The sequence below is a fragment of the Macrotis lagotis genome, chromosome 6 (assembly GCF_037893015.1).
Source record: "Macrotis lagotis isolate mMagLag1 chromosome 6, bilby.v1.9.chrom.fasta, whole genome shotgun sequence".
Classification (NCBI taxonomy): Eukaryota; Metazoa; Chordata; class Mammalia; order Peramelemorphia; family Peramelidae; genus Macrotis; species Macrotis lagotis.
This window is the reverse complement of record NC_133663.1, coordinates 95,631,769-95,651,375: the sequence shown is the minus strand read 5'-3', so window position 1 is coordinate 95,651,375 and position 19,607 is coordinate 95,631,769. Positions and strand designations below refer to the sequence as shown.

Sequence of the window (19,607 nt, the reverse complement as noted above, 5' to 3'; positions counted from 1 at the left end):
ACCTGTAATTTCTTTGAAATGAATATTCCTATTGAGAAAAAGATTTCTACCAAAACAGACTGACCAAAAGTCTTATATTTTAGGGTTAAAGATTCAGAAAAAGAAGGAATTTAAGCTGTCATTCAGTTCCCTCCTCTCTTTGTAAATAGAGAGGTTAATAGTAAATGGCTTACCCAAAGGGATCATAAAGATAGTAAATAGAAAAGAGGCAGGATTTAAATCTAGTCCTCTGATTCCAAATTCAATGTTCTTCCCATTGCACCATGCTGCCTGGGTCACTGAAAGGTAAATGATTCACCCAAGGTCACACTTTTAGAATGAGACAGATACTGGCCCTGAACTGAAGTCTTCCTGATTTCAAAGTCTCTTCTCTCCATTAAACAACACAGTCCCTCATCTTAAATCATATCCCAATTCAATAAATACTAATCAAAACACAGTTTAGCTTTAATGCAGAATGAAGATCATTGCAAAGTTAAAATATAATTACACTCATCTGCATTGATTTATTTCTTCAGAAAACTGAAGAAATTTATAGATTAAGCCTCATTTTATCCTCTTCAAAATATTCAGACTGAGCACAAAAAACATTGACATTATATTAAAATAGGTTGGTACAAGTTACTAATTAAAATAGGTTGGTATTCAAATAGCAAAACATCAAACACTATGGGAAGTCTGGGCAGTAATGAATGATTCTTAATATTGAAGTTGACTAAGAGTTACAGCTTAATGAGATAAACTTTCAAAAATAGCACGATAATGATTTTTAAAGTTTACACAAAGATTTCTACAACATCATTAACCCTCTTTCTGGGCACAGTAATGCAAATGAAGCCATAATCTCTCTTTAAGTAGTGGTCTATTTCAAAGGAAATTCATTTTGCTTTTATAAGTCTTAGGTTAAATAAATGAACAGAAAAGAAGAAATGTGATCTTTAAAAACTGAAAGCAGAAAAGAAAGATCTTTATTGAAGGAATGGGTGAAAGATCTTTTTTCTTTTTTGAAAAAATAGTAAAAACTGCTAGGGACTCAAAACAGTAAATTAGTAAATGAAATTATAAAATTTTTCAGCTCTTAATTGTTATTCATAGTCTTGTTTTTGAAGGGCAGTTCATGTTTTATTGGCATTTAGGTTTTTTCAATTAAGAACAAAAGCACTTCCTTCAGGGGGAGAAAGGTCACAAATTAGGTGAAGAATTGGTCCTTTTAACTCTTAGATACTATAATTTCTATGTAAAGAACAGGAAAAATCATAATATGGCTCTGTTTGTTCACTCATAGATGCTTTAGTACATTCAACAAATATATATATTTTTTTTTGCAAGGCAAATGGGGTTAAGAGGCTTGCCCAAGTCCTCACAGCTAGGTAATTATTAAGTGTCTGAAGTCAGATTTGAACTCAGGTACTCCTGACTCCAGGGCCAGTGCTTTATCCACTATGCCACCTAGCCGCCCCACATTCAACAAATATTAATGGGAATTTATGAGGAAGGTGCACATTTTGCTTCATAGAATTCTTTTCAATATACAGCTCAAATAATACCTACTACAAGATGACTTTCAGGATCCTAACTTCTTTCTGTATGCAATTATTTAAATATAGGCTGAATAGAGTTTGTTTCATTCTTTGTATTTTTATTTCCAATGTCCAGCACAATAAATGTTTTTGATTGATTGATTGATACCAATATAAACAGTACACAATTTGTGCTCTTTAGTTTATATAATCAATATCAATGGTTAATATCAATAATTTTGTTTCTGCATATAGTAGTTAAAAGGTTAGCTTTACTTGTGAGCTAATTTTGAGGAAGAACTAAAGATTAAAAATAAAATTCACAGTTTGCTTTAACTAGTTCTGGAGATAATAGAAGTTCTGGATATAATAAAAGAAACTAAAAATGTTTGCACAGATTTTAGTGTTTTTTTTTTTTTGGCAAGTGTCTTTAACCCCAGTACTTGTCATTCAGTGTGATTACTCATTAAGAATTTGTTAGAGATATTTAAAAAAGTTAACAACTTAAAAATATTCTTTAATCCATTGGCATCTGACGGTTTTATATGTAATAGTAACCTCCTAGGAGTTTCCCCTTAGTAAAACACTATATAGATGAATTACCATTCCACTGGTTTAGCAAATTCTTCATTTTTAGATTACATTATTTGAAGATAACTTTTTTTTTTTAAAAGGAAGAGCCTTTCTGGTTAAATATGGTAAGACTGGTAAAAATAATCACATATATATTCTGCATCAAATAATCTGAATGCCTTTAATTTTCCTAATAAAAGGAAAAATTCAAAATGCTAAAATAAATTTAAGAATATATTTATGGTAAGAAAGCAGTTAGCATGGCAGGAAGATTTTTTTTTAAGTGCTAATAAATCAAGCTAACTGAACTGAAAATGGAAGTGACATACGGCATACATGTTACCAGCCACGTTGCTCTGTTGATTTAGTTTTTACGTTTTTGAGCAGTGGGCAATATGAGGGAGCTGTTGTGCTCCACCCCTTTGGATGTTAATAGTTTCCTTCTGTCCCCAATGACTAATGGCATATTCTGTCTGAGTTTAATAATAGAAATTTGCGTCATCTCTGAGTACATCTAACTATGGCTTTGGCTCTCCTTCAAGGGAGCTGGGAGGAGAGGCTGGTGTGCCATTTTGTTATGTTTGTACTTGACTGAGAGCAAAGTCACCTTTGGATGACCTCACAGTCCTGAAGTCTGGAATTCCAAACTTGGGACAGTTGTAATAAGCAAACTCAAGGATGGGGGTGGGGAATGCAAAAAATCTTTATTTTTAGTCAGAGTAAAGTTTCACTTTCCTTGTTTATGCTATTATTTTAGCAAGAAATTCTCAACAATTTCTTAAACTGAAAAGAGAAGCACATTTATAACAAAACTTTATTTTTAAAAGGAGGAAACAGTGAAGTAATGCAGGCACTCAGTGTTTTCTGAAATGCTTCTTGGCTCATTTTAACGAGGAATAGTAGAATTCATAGGATTTTAAAACCATAAAAGACCTGGAAGATAGTTGAGTCCAAGACTTTTATTTTGTAGATGAGGAAACTAGTAATGATGAACATTATTTTCATATTTAATAGCTATCATTACTTATTTTTCAAATTTTATGGTTCATGTCATAAATATGGAATTCAAAAAAGGTTCTTCCCATCCATACCTTCATCAAAAACAAGTATAAGGGGCAGATAGGTGGCCCAGTGGATAGAACACTGGTCCTGGAGTCAGGAGGACCTGAATTCAGTCATCAGACACATAATAATTGCCTGACTGTGTGACCTGAGCAAGACACTTAACCCCATTGCCTTAAATGAGTAAAATAAAAAAAAAAACAGGTAGACAAAATAGAAACTTGGAGAAATGAGGCAATTAGACTGTAAATGGCAACAGAGAGGTGAGAATATTCATTACTTTTATCTTCAGTTGTTCTCAGTAATCAGTAAAGAAATGAGTTGATTTAACTGTCTGACACCTTTATAGGTTGTAGGTTTCTTAAGCTGGGATCTCTGAATTTGTTTCTGGTAATATTTTTGATAGTTCAATCTAACTGCTCTCCTTTATATTCATACACACACACACACAATATTATGCATTTAAACCCACAATTAAGAGAAAGGGTTCATAAGTTTCATAAAGAATTCATAAGAATCCATAAAACACAAAAGATTAAGAATTTCAGTCATGGTGACAGAACTATAGATCTGGAAATAATTTTAGAGATCATCTAGTTCAGTTCTATCATTTATCAGTGAAGAAACTTCCCTCCAGAAGTGAATTGTCAAAGTAGGAAATATAAAAATGCTAGAGGTAGCAGCAAGGCAGTACTAGCCATATAGGTCTATATCTTTCCAAAGAAAAGACTTTCTCAGTGATAAATGTGATTGCAGTTGACAAAATCATTTAGATTTAATAATCTAATACTTTTAATTCACATACTTTGAAAAGAAAATAGTTGCACTGAGTTTAAATCTGGACATTTTAAAAAGATCTATATTTGAACAGAAACAAAAGAGCCATTTGAATAAAGGTCTGAAAGTTGAGTTTCATCTTCAAACTTTGATGAGTTGTACTTTTGATGGTAAAATTCTTCAGAGCATTTGTCCTCCTGTGACTGCAAAATCAATGCACTCAGTGCCTGGCAAAAAATGGTATAAAGTGACCTCTTAATTCTAGCTAGCAATTCATTAATCAAGGAACAACCTCTGGACCAACAATATCCTGATTGCAGAAAAAAATGTGAAGAGAAGCTAAACCTTCAAAGTACAGTAAAACCACATTAATTCAGAAGGTGAATTAATATTAACAAATTAATATTAATAATAAAAACATTTATAACATCTTTACTCTCAGGGTAGGAGAGGGGGACACAACTGAAGAAAAGTAGTCCTTTTACTCTTCTCTAATTGATTCTTTATCTTACTTCCCAGAAAAGCTATTTCAAATATCTTCTTCCCTTTTCATGCCTTCCATACCTCCACCTACTTCCTTTCAGCTAAGGAATCTTGCTGTTTAATTAACTGAGGAAAAATAAAATCCATTCAATCTAGACTCCTTGTTTTTTCTTTCTTTCTTTTCATTGGAAATCTTCTTGGTAACCTATCCTACTCTTTCTTCCTTCTAATTTCTAACAAAAATACTTTTTCACATATAATTGTATCATATTTCTTTTTTTTTAGTTTTTTTTTTTTTGCAAGGCAAATGAGGTTAAGTGGCTTGCCCAAAGCCACACAGCTAGGTAATTATTAAGTGTCTGAGACCGGATTTGAACCCAGGTACTCCTGACTCCAAGGCCGGTGCTTTATCCACTACGCCACCTAGTCGCCCCAATCATATTTCTTTCTATTTTCTTCATGAACTGAATACTCAATCATTTCTGTCTGTCTGTTTCCCATCTTCAAACTCTCTTACCTACTAGCTCCCTCTCCAATAGTTACAAGTCTCCCAAATAGTTACAATTTTTATTAGAAGCTTTTATTACCTTAAACAATTACACTATATTTCCTCTATTTCAGATCTAAACTTGAAAAATGAAATCATATTCCAGTGTTCACTTCCTCCTCTTTTGCTTACTCCTAAATCCTCTGCAGTCTGGTTTCTTATCTCATCACTCTACAGAAACTGCTCTCTCCAAAATTAGCAATGATTTGATTAACAATTCTCGTGGTTCTCCTTCTCAACCTATCTATGACATCTAACACCAAGTGACTACCCTCTCCTTCTAGATACTCTCTCTTCTCTATGTTTTTGTGCTATTGTTCTCTCCTGGTTCTCTTCCTAACCATTGGAATATTCTTTTTCTATCTCCTTTGGCTCATCATCCATATCATGATTCCTAAATGTGGATATATTTCAACATTCTTTTCTCTTCTTTTTCTCCACTACATTCACTCTCTGGATATTAGATATTTCAAACTAGATGTCCCTGAAATATTTCAATATCTCAAATTCGACATTTTCAAAACTAAAAAGAAATATTTTTCCTCCCCAAAACTATTGCTTTCCCAAAATTCTTTATTTCTATTAAACCAGAGAGCCTTCTGTCTCCTTTGCCTCACATATCTAATCAGTTGTTAAATCTTACTGTTTTTTTCCAATATCTCTCAAATGCAATCCTTTCTCTTTCCCCAGAGACCTTAGTTCAGACCATCATTCCCTCCTGCCTAGTTTATTTGATTATCTCCCTGCCTCAAGTCTTTTCACCACCACTCCAGGCCATCTTGACAATGTGATTTTTCTTCAATACAGATCTGACTATGTCACTCCCTTACTCAATCAACTCCAATGGCTTCTTATAGTCTATATTTTAATTTTTTTTGTTTTTGTTTTTGCAAGGCAATGGGGTTAAGTGACTTGCCCAAGGTCATACAGTTAGGTAATTATTAAGTGTCTGGGGTCACATTTGAACTCAGGTTCTCCTGACACAGGGCTTGTGCCATATCCACTGTGCTACCTAACTGCCCCTTATTGCCTCTCTTAAAAATCTAAGCTCCTCTGTTTAGTTTTAAAAGCCCTTCATAACTCAGCCTTAACCTTCTTAGTTGGGGAAGAAAATAAATGAAAAAAAAAACTGTTGGGTAGGAATAATGTTCATTTAGTAAAATTCTTAAAAAGTGCCAAAACAGCAAACTCAAAAAAAACTAACAAAATCTAGAACCTTTTCTTGCTTCAGTGGAGGGCAGGGACACTTTATGTCGTATGTGAATCATATGCTATAAACAATAATAACCAATGGACATGACAGGAAGGAACATTCTTTCAATTTCACACTATAAATCATGTCATTTCTCTTGCCTTTTCCTTTTCTTGTTAATTATTATATAGACATAGGAACCTTTTCTGCTGTTATTTACCTTTTCTTCATGAAGAATAACTAGACCTTTGAGAGGATTTCCCAGAGGTGCTACAGTCACAAAGGGATGCCATATTCCACTGGATGTCCTTGGAAATATATCATAAAGGTCCACAAAGTAACCTCTAGTCTCAGAAGTATTCATAAAATATACAGAAACAGGATTGCATGTAATTACATAGAGAATATTTTCCTCATTTTCTGAAATGAAAAAAAGGCATTGAATTTAGGATACACAATGGGATTTCTCACAATTCAATTCAGTTCAGCAAAATTCAATTAAGCATTTATTAAATACCTACTATATGTAAAACTCTATATTAGGCATTGGGATAGAAAGCTAAGAGAATCAGTGTCTGTATTCAGAGGGCGTACTTCTTACTTCGGGGGAGGGTTAGGTGGTGGAAGGAAAAATAATATACATACAGATACTTAACTCATACTATATTAAATTCCTCCCTTTACCTAATCTTAGCCCTCTCATCCCCTCCAATTGCCCTAAATCCCATAGGTTGTCAAGTCTAATTGATCCTACCTTCACACCCTCTCTGATGCCCCTCTTCTCAATTCTATTTTGCTAGGAGGATCAACAGAAATTGAGTTTTAGGAACATAACTAAAGGCTCAATAAATATTTGTTAAGGGATTCATTGAGCTGGAAAAGGTTTTAGGAGATGTCTTCTCTTCCTTTTTTAATGGAGATAGGACTACACTTAAGTCTTCTCAGTGAAATAAAAAGTTATGCTTCTAAAACACTAAATTCCTCAATCTCCTTTGCTTTATTTATTAAATCTGTCTATAAAGAAATTTTTCCTTATTTGTATTCTAAATATTTAGGATGTATATTGCAGCATAAACTCAATTCCTCTTGTTCTATTGTCAATGAAGATGGACAATAGTAATTAATATCCTCTGGTAATTTTACATAAATTTGTGAAGCTATTTTGTTTACTTTAACCATTTTTTAAAGGTTTTTTGCAAGGAAAATGGGGTTAAGTGGCTTGCCCAAGGCCACACAGCTAGGTAATTATTAAGTGTCTGAGACTGGATTTGAACCCAGGTACTCCTGACTCCAAGGCCGGTGCTTTATCCACTATGCCACCTAGCCTCCCCATTCTTTAACCAATTTTGACCAGAACAAAGAATCTTAATGCATTATTTTCTTTCTATGGATATTTTCCAATTCTTTAAAGCTTTCTTAAAACCTCTCCAAAATTAACATTATTCTTCTACTAGTCTCTCAGTGATTGATTAGCTATGTACCTGACTGTACTTTCTTTACCTCTAATATAAGCTTCTTGAGATCAGGAATTGTCTATTCCTTATAGCGAAGAAGATTGGAACTTTTGTGTCAAACAAACTATACAAGAATATTTGTAATAATAATGACCAATTCATATTTAAATATATTTATATAAATATATTTAAATATAAAGATTTTCAAAGTACCTCACACATAATGTCTCAACTGACAATATTGTTCCAGTTTTTCAGATGAGGAAAATGAAGTCCAAAGATGCAGTGACTTGTTCAAGATCAAAAAGATATTAAATATCTGAGGCAGAATTCAAACCTTCATCTTCCTAAGAACATGCCAAGCATTTTACCCACTATATCATGCTGCCACCATAAATTTACACTTCTTATAGTACATACTAATCATAGAGCAGTATATGACATATACTTTTGATAGTGAATATAAAAAGTTATTATAGAATTAAGAATGATAAGTAAAAATTCAGCAATAAATGTATATCTTGACCCAATATACATTTCAACAGAAATGCAAAAGAAAGAGAGTAGTGTAGGAAGAATTTGTAAAATTAGATAAATCTCACTATTTTTGTTTCTCATGAAATATGTGATTAAGATGGTAATCTCAAGCATGGTTACCTAAAAATATGAAAGTAATATAATGAAGCAAAATTCTAGACAATAAAAATAAAAAAAATTCCAGAGACTTGTTCCAGTCTTATCAAATCAATGAATTACAACTTTATTTAGTACTTTATTATTAAAACAAATGATTTAAGAAAGGCCTTATGTCTATAAGGATGAATCTGAATGTCTAGAAGGAGAGAGTTGTGATCATCAACACTTATTTTCAGCTAGTAATCAGTAGGTAGTAGTAGTAGTAGTAGATGAAAACTAGGAAAAATTCATATTTAGTTCATTTTGGCAATAAGAATGGTTATTTTTTGTGTATTTAAACACATTAGGTGCTGTTCTATTTCTGATTATGAAATAATATACTCAATCTTAATTCTATTCAACTAGGTACTTGCCCTTGAAAAGGAAGGCCACACACCAGACATTAGTTGTTCTATATAGCTTATGTGCACAGCAGGCATATTTCAAAGGATTAAAGATTTAGAGCCAGAAGGAACTGTAGAAACCGATTGGGCTAACTTGTTTATTTTGCAGTTGAGAATACTGATAACTGGGAAGATGAAGTAAATTAATGAGGCAGGAAGTGTCAAAGTAAAGATTCAAAACTCAACGTCTCTGGTTCCAAATACAGAACTCTTTCCAACTCACCATTGTAACATACATGCTGTTGATTGCTGTTAAATATAATAAACTATCAAAATGAGAATCATTTTTTTGGAGAAAACTTACAGACTATAATATGGTAAATTAGGTACTAGCTATGAGGCAGAACCGCTCAAAGTTCTAGAGGCCCATTTCATGCTATACCTTAAAGGGAAAGGTAAATGTAACATCTTTCCATCTGTTTCCAAGGTTTAAATCTTCTTATTGACATGCATGTGATACTTTGTGTATCACTATCATTACAAAAATATGAAAATAACTACTTGTTTCCTTCAGGCTTTGCTTCTTTTTTTATCTATGTTCATCTATCTTGTTTTAGTCTTCTATTGCTAAAGATTCATTACCTTTTAGGGCTCAAGTAGAACTTAGAAAACATCTTGTTTCTCTCAGGAAATTGAGATGGGGAAACAAAGATTTTCTAATATTTATAAGAAGTTAGTGCGACAGAGACTTGACAGGAAGTCTCTAAACTTTCAGGACAGTTAATTCTAATTAATTCTAATTAGAGAAGTTTACTTTCAAAAAAAAGTTTCATGTCAGATGGTATCTATATAATAGCTATTTATAGCTATTGCCTACATGCAGTGGCTAGCACATGGTAGATGTTTAATAAATACCAGATGATTAATTGATATGTTCTCCAAAATAAGTCAAAACGCAAAACAATGCCCTATAATTACCAAAAATTTAGCATAACATTATATATGTCAGGAAAACAATGAAAACTTAATAAAAATAAAATTATGTTTGAACAAAAGTATTTTTCCTTTGTGTTTCTGTCATATCCAACTGCCAATGAGTTGTGACAATACTATGACTGCCTTCAGCTCTTCCTCTAATGTTATGCTTAGTGTCTACTAGCTCTGCCCAGAGGCTTCCCATGGGTCGGAAGACTAGCCTCTGCCTGAGAAGACTTGGATCACTCAAGTAACTTAAGGGAATGGGAACATGGAGTCTCCACTAGAGCCAAGCTGAAGTACACATTCTGAGAATTCATGTGCCCCCCCACCCCGCCCCATCCCCCTGCCCTGTCTGCTCTCTGCCCCATCAGGCAGGTCTGGAGATCCTGGAAGTCCCTGCAGCTCAGCCTTCATGCTTCATGGTATCACAAAAATGGAATCACAGCCTAGGAATCCAATGTTTCTCTTTTTTGTACTTCTATTTTTGGCAAATGGCTGAGAGTGTGTTGGACTTCATGCTACAATTATAATGAAAAACAGACATACGCACACATATTCAGCAGTATTTATATGGTTCTCCTACAATCATGCTGCTAGGCTAATTTGGAAAATGAGTCTTAAATACATTTAACTGGAAAGTGAATATTGGAAAGAAAATTACACGAGTAGAGTAACATACCTTGTGCTACAGCAATGTCACAAACAAAGTTAACTTCATCCATTGGCAATTTCCAAGAAACACATTCTTCAGTAAAAGTTAGAGTCCTTGCTTCATGTCTCTCTAAAGGATATTCCTGGAAGCTTAAAAGCACTGGACCCTATAACAAAGTGTTAAGCAATGTAGTTAATACTTTTCAACTAACAATTTCTAGAAAATCTAAGGTCCTTCTAGTCCACCAAAGTGATTCATAATCTAACATTTGATTTCTGAAACCATGGTTTACTTTTCTCTCTGAGGTAACTTAGATTTGGAAAGCATACCATGACAAAACATAGGAACCATGAGAACCCAATGAGCAAACAAGAGGTTTATATATTTACATACTGCAAATAACTAATCTAGCCTAAATTACTTAATTTGTGGCAATCTGAGAATCCTCAGTTATGAAGACTACTAATCTAATAAGTCTACTCATAAAACAAATATCATTGCCCAGGCAAAGAAAACCCTACTATCCAAATGCTCCTGGCTTCCTGAAGGGCTTTTGGAGGGCCAACCTAAGCTCTTACTTATCCTAATTACATAATCCTCAAAGGAGAAGATGAATTTAAGGCCAAACCAGGAATTAAATTTATTCCAAAAACCAGCAAGTGTCCCTAGCAAATAGATTTATGCTGAACAGCAAGGAAACCATAATGCTATAATCAAGAATTAAAGGTTATTTGATTTTACACAGAAAGTAAGAAGACTTTTAAATAATTAAAATTTTAATAAGGAAAAAAAAATTAACCTTTACGTCAATGAGATGAGTTTCTGCTGGACTCAAAAGTTTTTGCATTCCATTTTTTGGTTGATTGATTGTCCAGTAGCCCATGAATGTTTGCTCTGGTAATGGTAACCTATCAAGTAAAATTTGAAAAGTAAATATATGTAATAGTTTAAAAGATAAAGAAAAGACACTTTAATCCATTACCATTTGACAAGATAAATTTTCAATAAATATAATTTTATTGGTTAGAGATAGCATTAGTAGGATGTAATTCTATACATCCTTTAAAAAGGAAGAAAAATATTTTTCTATTGCAGAAATTTAAAAAGCAATAGCTTGTTCTATTTACAAACAAAGGACAAAGATGAATAATTTGTGAAGTCAGATTTTTTTCCAGTTATCTGATTTAAAAGGACATTCAGTTTTTCTGAGTTCTATACAAAAGAGACTGATTAATACAGAAAAAAACTGAATAATCTACATCTTCAAATTTCAGGGAAAATATTTAGATTCTATAGCTAACCCCTATCCCTTTTGTAACATAGTTTTGGCAGTACAGTATTATCATTACCACCATCACCATCACCATCATCATCATAACACTAATAATATCTGGCATTTATATTGTGTTTCAGGTTATACAGAACAATTTACAAATTTCTCATTTTATCCTAACAATAATTCTGGGAATAGGACCTATTATCATCCCATTTTACAGCTGAGAAAACTAAGGCAGAAAGAGGTAAAATGATTTATCTAGGGTCACACAACTAGTAAGTGAGATCATATTTGAACTGGGGTCTTTCTGATTCCAGATCTCATGCTTTATCCATTTCTGCCACAACCCTAAAGGTTCAATATAGATGAAATCATGGAGAAGAAATAATTAATTTACTTGTCAGTTAGTACTTCCTTCAAAAGCACAAAAAAATTTAAACTACTTCTTCTATGGATTTTTAAAATTAAAAAAAGATATTTCCATTGTTTTCCCACACAAAAATAACAGTAAATGGTAATTAGCTAAGATTGAAAAGATTTACTGAAAAATGATATTCATTGAAATGAGTTTTTAAAATTGGTATTCTGATTCTTAAAATAGTGTGTATATATATATTCACATGTATGTGTATGCATATATATATATATACACATATGTTTGTAAAAATATACTCCAGAAAAAGACATGAAAATTTTGTTTTATTATCTACAATATGATCTCTAACAGTTAATTCAAAGCATGGATATGTTTTTGTCTAGAAATGATTGAAAAACGCAATTCTAATTAAATCTGTATATAAAATTACTGTGGTCTTTTTGTCTCTTTACAAAGGAAAATATTTTGGATGAGAAGAATGAAAATAATAAAAAGAATTTTCCAAGACTCTAACTTAGCTTATATGACCTGAAATTCCAATAAGAATTATTGATAGGAAAGAAATTTTCACCTACCATCCAAAAATAAATTGTCTAATTGCTTATAATTCTTAGTAAATATTCATTGCAGTTTTGTTATTGTGACTGGCCACCCACTCTTCTCTGCTCCAGTCCTCTATTAAAAGTGAAAGAATACTGCCAGATGTACTATTTGTTTTCTCTTTGAAATATTGTAAGCATATCTGTAGCTAGAAATTTATCAGAGCTAAGCATTTCTTTATATTCCTAGTGCTTAGCACAGTGCCAGCACATAGTAAGTACTTTATTAATGCTAGGTGATTAACTGATTTATTTACTGGTGATTTATCATCAGTAGCTTGGCTTTTTAGTGATAACTCTGTGACCATGGTGAGTCTTGAACCAGTGAATAGAATACATAAATAACTATTCCTACATATCACTTCCACTGATCCAGTTATGGAAGTACTGAGGAAAGATGTGGCAAAGGATGCTAAGAATCACAGACTTTTTAGACTATCCATAAACATTACCTTAGTTATTGGTATTCTAAATGATAAATCCTTTTCCAGTAAGTAAATAATTGAAGCATAGGTCTTGTTTAAAAGACTATTTTTACTACAAATTCCTTCCAAGGTCACTTCCATACCAAAATCTGTGGCTATGATTCATATACTATAGGAGAAACTAGATCATAGCAATCTTAGCATTCTTAGAATAGATCATGCAAAAAATCAATCAACAAACTTTTATTTAATGTGTCCTTTACATTAGGCATTATGCTAGGTCTTGGGAATGCAAAAATGAAAATGAAAGAGTTCTTGTCCTTAAGGAGCTTATATTCTACTGGGGAAGACAACATGGGCCTATCTAATGCAAGGGATCTTAAAAAAAACCCAGACAATCCAGTCTACTCTCCTCTTACTTTTCAATTTTAGATCAGTTCACAATATCCATACCCAAAGTCTTTCCAAGCTACAAGTACCAGTCTATGAGATATTTATTCCACTTGCTGATCTTTGCACACAGAACTCATCACTTCACTCTACATGCTGCCTCCTATGGTTCCAGTGTTCTCCCCTCTCACTTCTGAAGATGCTTGGGAGAGGAGGACAGAGTATTTCTAGACTTGGGTGACAGCTCGTGTAAAGACACAGGACAGAAAGATGAAAAATTGAGCTCAAGGTGGTATAGTGGAGAGACATTAAGTTTAGAATACAAAAACAAAACTTGTGTTCAAATTTCGTCTCAGACACTTCTAGGCAAGTCACTCACTATTTTCAGACTATTTCCTGATCTACAGAATGGCTGCACTGGTTATTTCTGTCGCATACCTTCCCTACTTTCCAGGACTCCTTTATTCTTCCCCCAAGGCTGTTCTGGCTTCCTGGGGTTTGCAACTCTGGTGCAGACACATAGTAATTCATTAATTTTATCTCTTTTTATCTCTTTACTTGTTAACCTAATGACACCACATTAAGAGTTGGTCCAAAACATCTTCTATTTTATGAGTATTAAAGAAACATGATATAGTAGGGGGGAAAAATTCCATCATTTTGGAATCATACAACTTGTATAACAATAATGACCTCCTATTCATCTGCATGATTTTGAAGAAGTAAACTCTCTGGATCTGTTTCCTCATCTGGAAAACAAAAGGGGTTGAACTATATGATACTTAGTCCTTTCCAGCTCTAAATCAATGATACTACCCCCAGCTGTTGCAAATGTCAAAAGCAACCCAAGAGGAGATCCTTATTGCTTATTGCTAGCACCAGTTGGGTAGGCTGTTTTTCACGACCTGGTCAAAAAATTTTGTTGTTCTCTGCCAACACATTTTAAAAAAATCATAGAAATTATCGATTGCCCTGTTGCTTCAGGCATCTAAAAATAATTTGGGCAAGTTGTTGGATTGGAATAGCAGAGAACATTCAAGGACTATTGAGAAAGTCCGGAACAATTTGATGAGGAAGCATTATTGGCAGCAACTTCTGGATCACAAAGGCACATACATGTTCATGAAATTTTAGAAAATAACTCCACCCTACTCTTCTGCAAAAGAGATTCAAAACCAGCCAAAGGTCATTTCAAGAGCCAGAGTGTGAGACTGTGCAAAGTTTTTTTTAACCATATGGGGAATGGGAGGCTGCAGAAGTTTATATTCAATTTTTACTAAAGGTTCCCCCAAAAACTCTGAGAGAATTTGGCTATCATTATCTCTTCCCATTTCTGGTAGGTGGGCAGAGAGGAAGAGGAAATTTCTCAGGGACCAAGCTTATTATTTTGTGGTGGGCAACCAAGGTACAGAATCTACAATAGAGTCACCACTAATTCAGGCTAACTCCAAACTGATTATCATGATGTGAAATATTCTGAATTCCATTACTGAAACCTCTTGTTATCTACCACTAACAAGTTGACTTTGTATGCCAATGGAATTAAAATAATAACAGTAATTTCCATAGCTTCAAAAACCTTGCCTCTTGTTTTATTTCACTTTGTCAAAAAGTCCTTACAGGAATGAAGTCTGGCTTTGATTTTCAAGGGAGGAGGGAGATGAAACTCAGAAACTATAAATAGTACAATTTTTCATCTTCAATGTCATTTATGAATTCATATTTCATAAAACAACGAGGCACTTGATCTGCCACAGACTCTAATTCCTATGCTATGATGTTTTTTAATCCTTTGTGGAAATTTTGATCAAAAGCTAGAGGACAAATGAAACCCTCAAATAAAAGAAACGTGAACAGTTAGTTACACTATGAGACAAGTCCAGTCACTGAGCTAGATTAAAGAAAAAAAAAGAAAGAAAAATTGTCTTTTTATGCAAATTCTAAGTGCTGCCTATGAATAGACAATAAAATGAAAAATGGTTCATAATCTAAATGATATATAATGGATTTGTCTAAGTTTGCTTCTATAAAAAGAAGTGATTTTAGATTTTGAGAGAGTGTTCTGGCAAATTTCTGCTTTTTTTTTTTTCTGAACTTTTGCCAGAGATGTTTCTGCTATAAAGGAAACATATGAAAAAGATTAGGATCTTTCTATAGGCATTATGAATTTCAAAGTTATTGGCATACTTATTTTTATCAATTTATTTGAACACTTTTTAGTTGAAATAATCACTAGCTTTCATGAAAACCCAATGGAACTCTTTAGGAAAGTGGTTAGAGCCTCAAAAATTCCCTACTGAATGCCATTTTGAGAGAAAAGCAGAGAATGTCAACTTCAACAAGATTTCATGATTTTTCATCCACACTTCTAATGATTTAGAGTAGGATCATTTGCAACACGTATGGAGAAAATATTTATTAAATGCCTACTATGTGAGAAAAAAAGTTGATATTAGACACTGGGAGATAAAAATTTAAAAAACACATGGTCTTTGACTTTATGGAAGTTACACTGTAGTAGAGGGTGTAAAAGAAAGAGGTTAAATGGTACAGCATAGCATTGGACTTGAAGATAGACCAAACCAAGGTCAAATGCCATTTCACATATCAGCTGTCTGAGTGTAAGCAAGTCACATAACAATAACAATAATAACAGTTAGAAATTATTTAGAAGTTTAAGGTCTGCAAAGTGCTTTGTATTTATTATATCAACAAATCTATGAGGTATGCAATTAATTATTCCTATTTTACAGCTGCGTCTACTGAGGCTGATAGAGATTAAGTGATTTGTCCAAAGCCACACAGCTAGAGTCTGAGTCAGGATCTGAATTCAGGGCTTCTTGACTCCAAGTCCTGCACTGTAACCACTGTACAACTAGATCTCTCAGCCCCAGTTGCTTCATTTGCAAAATTGTGATAAAAGTTGCAACTTTTTTGCAAGATTGTGAGGTTCAATTAGAAAGTTTATGTAAAATACTTTAGAAACCTCAAAGAACTATTTAAATGCCATATAAATAATGATGATGATGATAATGGCACATGGATAATCATAATATATATACTAATTATAAACTAGTATATATTATTAAGCAATATTTTATTAGATAAAAAATGTCAGGAGAAGACCAAAGGGGGAGATTGTTACTACCTAGAAAGTGAAGAATATACCAGTAAAGTTTTCAAGTTAGACATGGCATTTGAGTTGGGTTTTAAAAAATGAGTAGGAACTTGATAAGACTAATTCTCATAATTACAAAATATTTGTTTGTGGTAATCTTAGAAATGAAAAGCTAAAGGGATCTCTACTTCATTTCTTTCCTTCTGGTTTGGTATCCCTTACAGGTCCATAAGAAATGGCTATCTTTTCCATTTTGAAGGTTTCTCATAAAAGAAAATTTCAATCAATTATCCTAATCTATTAATGATTCTTTTTAATGCTAACTCTACACTTTATTTTTGCAATGCAAGTCCCTAGAAGAGGCTCCTATAAATATTTACAGGGTACTTTCTAGGTGTAAAGCTCTGAGTTGGGTCCCTATAGTGGATGTGAGAATGAATGGTTCCTCTACCATCATGAATCTTGAATTTTAGGAACTTAGTCACTTGAAGGGTGACTAACTCTTCTTTCTACTTTTTAACTTTCCAAATTCAATAATTTCGAAATCAGAACAGAAATCAATATTTTTAGAACTAGAAAGGGTTTTAGTTATTTAATTCAGGTTCTAAATTTTATAAATGAAAAAAGTTAAGTAATATTACTGAATGATATACCAATTATATATTACAATGTTTGTTAAAGAGTGAATTGTGACTCTAATAAGGCAGAATTGACATAATAAAATCTGATAAACTATCACAATCTAAGTTATGATAATGTAAGAAAAAGATACACAAACCAGATCTATATAATTTCTGCTTTGACTTATAGAAGTCTTATATAGAGATGAATATTTTTTCTAAGCATGTCATAATATAGCTAAAGGAAGATTAAAATAACTGAAGTTATGCTATAATAATGTACAAGAATGGAAAGCAAAAGCTGAAAGAGGCCAAAAAAACCCCCCAAATTTAACCAAATCCAATAAAAGATCCCTTGTTTGCCATCAGCACTGAATTCTGAATATTTCTCAAAAGTTAAATCATGGAAACAGAGAATATCAGAGATGAAATACTCTCATTATATAGGTAAGAAAATTAGAGCCCAGAGTTGAAGCAATTTACTCAGTCACATTCCTAGTTAATGAAATAGTCTAACTCAATCTCTTGATTCAATGTTCAAAGTTCTTTCCATTAAAATAAACTGCAAGTCTATGAAGTGAAAGTGACAGTAAGAATAAGAAGGGAAATAAATGATAAGGTTGCATATAACCTTTACAGCTCTACTTTAAAAAATTGAGAATCGTGGAAAACTTATTAAATAGGAAAAGGGGATACTATTCAAACATTAATATGGATATACAAGAAACAATATGGTATAAGCAGACAAGGCATTTATTGATTGTTATTATGTGCCAGGCCACTATTAAATACCAGGGATACAAATGCAAGAAAGACAAAAACCTGCATTTTAACAGAACACATGAAGGGGTGTTGGAAAGGGAATAGGAATATCAGGGATGAAGAAAGGAAGTCCAGACATTGAATTTGGAAGAGGAATGTAGAGGATTTATGGGGTTTATCCTGAGTGTTCTGAGCAACCTCTAACCAGGAAACCAGGATTTCAGGGTGAATGTTTCCTTAGTACAGCAAAGCAGATGAGATGAAGAAGGACAAGAAGTATGGTGAGTACAATGGAAAGAAAATGATAGATTTTTGAGTACGTAGATATGAGTTTGAACCTCGGCTCTGTGCTTAATTACCTATTTGTCCTTTAAGCAGGTCCCTTCAACTCTGTAGACCTCATTATCTTTATTTGTAAAATGAGCAGAGTCAAGCCAGACAACCACTGAGATCCTTCCCAGTTTTAAAGTTTATGATCCTATGATTATACCCATAGTAAATAGTGAATTTAAAAATAAAATGAAAAGTACAAGGCAGAGTAGACAACAAAACTACCTGAACATTTCTATCCCTTCTCCAAATGAGGAAAAAAAAGTAGAAATCTAATAAATGATACTGTTTTGAAAGAAAAAAGAAAAAAACGAAAGTGGAATTCTTCCAAAGAAGGATGTTGAACAGAAATACTATAATGGATGGCTCCATTATAGTCAATAGTTTCTCTTTATTGAAAAGTAGCTACAATTAATACTACAACTAAGGAAGTTAATTTAAGACAATTTTAGTACCTTTAAAAAGGTATTCAGGATAAATGAAGCTAGTCAAAGACGTGCAGAGAGGCACTGTTAGCTGTGAGGGGTGTTTTATGATGCAGCAAAGAAATATAAAAAATTAGCTAAATTCTGTGCTGTAGCACACACACAAAAGCTTTGATGAGAAAATATAGCTATTCAAGAGTGAAAAGAAATATGAAAACTCATGAGGGGAAGCACCTTCTTTGTGAACAATTCTTTTTTTTTTTTTTTTGAAGTTTGAAGGTCTGCCAAATTTTTTAGTGAATTGTGTTTTCTCCACAAAGACTTAGGGGCTGACTCTTTATATGAGCCTGAGGTCACACATGTTAGGGAATATAGTCATGCTGCAGGGATTAACAATTGCTCTGCTCAAACTGCCTTGCATTACATTAATGGTGATGAGGCCAACAATGCCAAATTAAGTGTTCTCAGGAGAGCTCATTTTAAGGAGAAAGCTCCCTGTGGCTCAAATGGAAGAATCTAAATAGTGAAAAGTTTTCTACAAAGACTGGCTAGAGGTGAAGAGTCTAAGAAAAACCCCTAGCATTGAGATCATTACAGATGTAACAAAGGAAGGTAGAAAGAGTCAGAACTATACTTCTTGCAGAAAAGGAAACTGTCACTACCTTACTTCATCTTTCCATTTCCAGTATCTAATGCAATGCTTTGCACACTGTAGGATCTTAACTGCAGAACTGGAAATGAATAAACTGTTATTTCTAATAAATAGAATTAATGTTATTAAAACTGCATGGGGGTGATGATCAACCTCAATAGACTTGCTCATGGTGATGATCAACCTCAATAGACTTGCTCATCCCACCAATGCAAGAATCAGATACAATTTTGGGGGTATTTGGGTTGGAAAATACCATCTGTATCCAGAGAAAGAATTGTGGAGTTTGAACAAAGACCACATACTATTATACCTTTAATTTAAAAAAAATAATTATCTTATTATACAATTTTGCTATCTCTTATACTTTATTTTTC

The 19,607-nt window shown here is 33.1% G+C and overlaps 1 protein-coding gene across 1 annotated transcript in view; it reads right to left on the bottom strand.

Moving 5' to 3' along the window:
- VWA8 (von Willebrand factor A domain containing 8) overlaps window positions 1-19,607 on the bottom strand; it is a 469,402-nt gene that overhangs the window by 168,264 nt on the left and 281,531 nt on the right. Inside the window, exons 27-29 of the mRNA XM_074191741.1 lie at window positions 11,057-11,165; window positions 10,285-10,423; window positions 6,375-6,574 (exon numbers count right to left, since the gene is read on the bottom strand). Coding sequence (XP_074047842.1) covers window positions 6,375-6,574; window positions 10,285-10,423; window positions 11,057-11,165 — 448 coding nt within the window. The remainder of the gene's footprint in view (window positions 1-6,374; window positions 6,575-10,284; window positions 10,424-11,056; window positions 11,166-19,607) is intronic.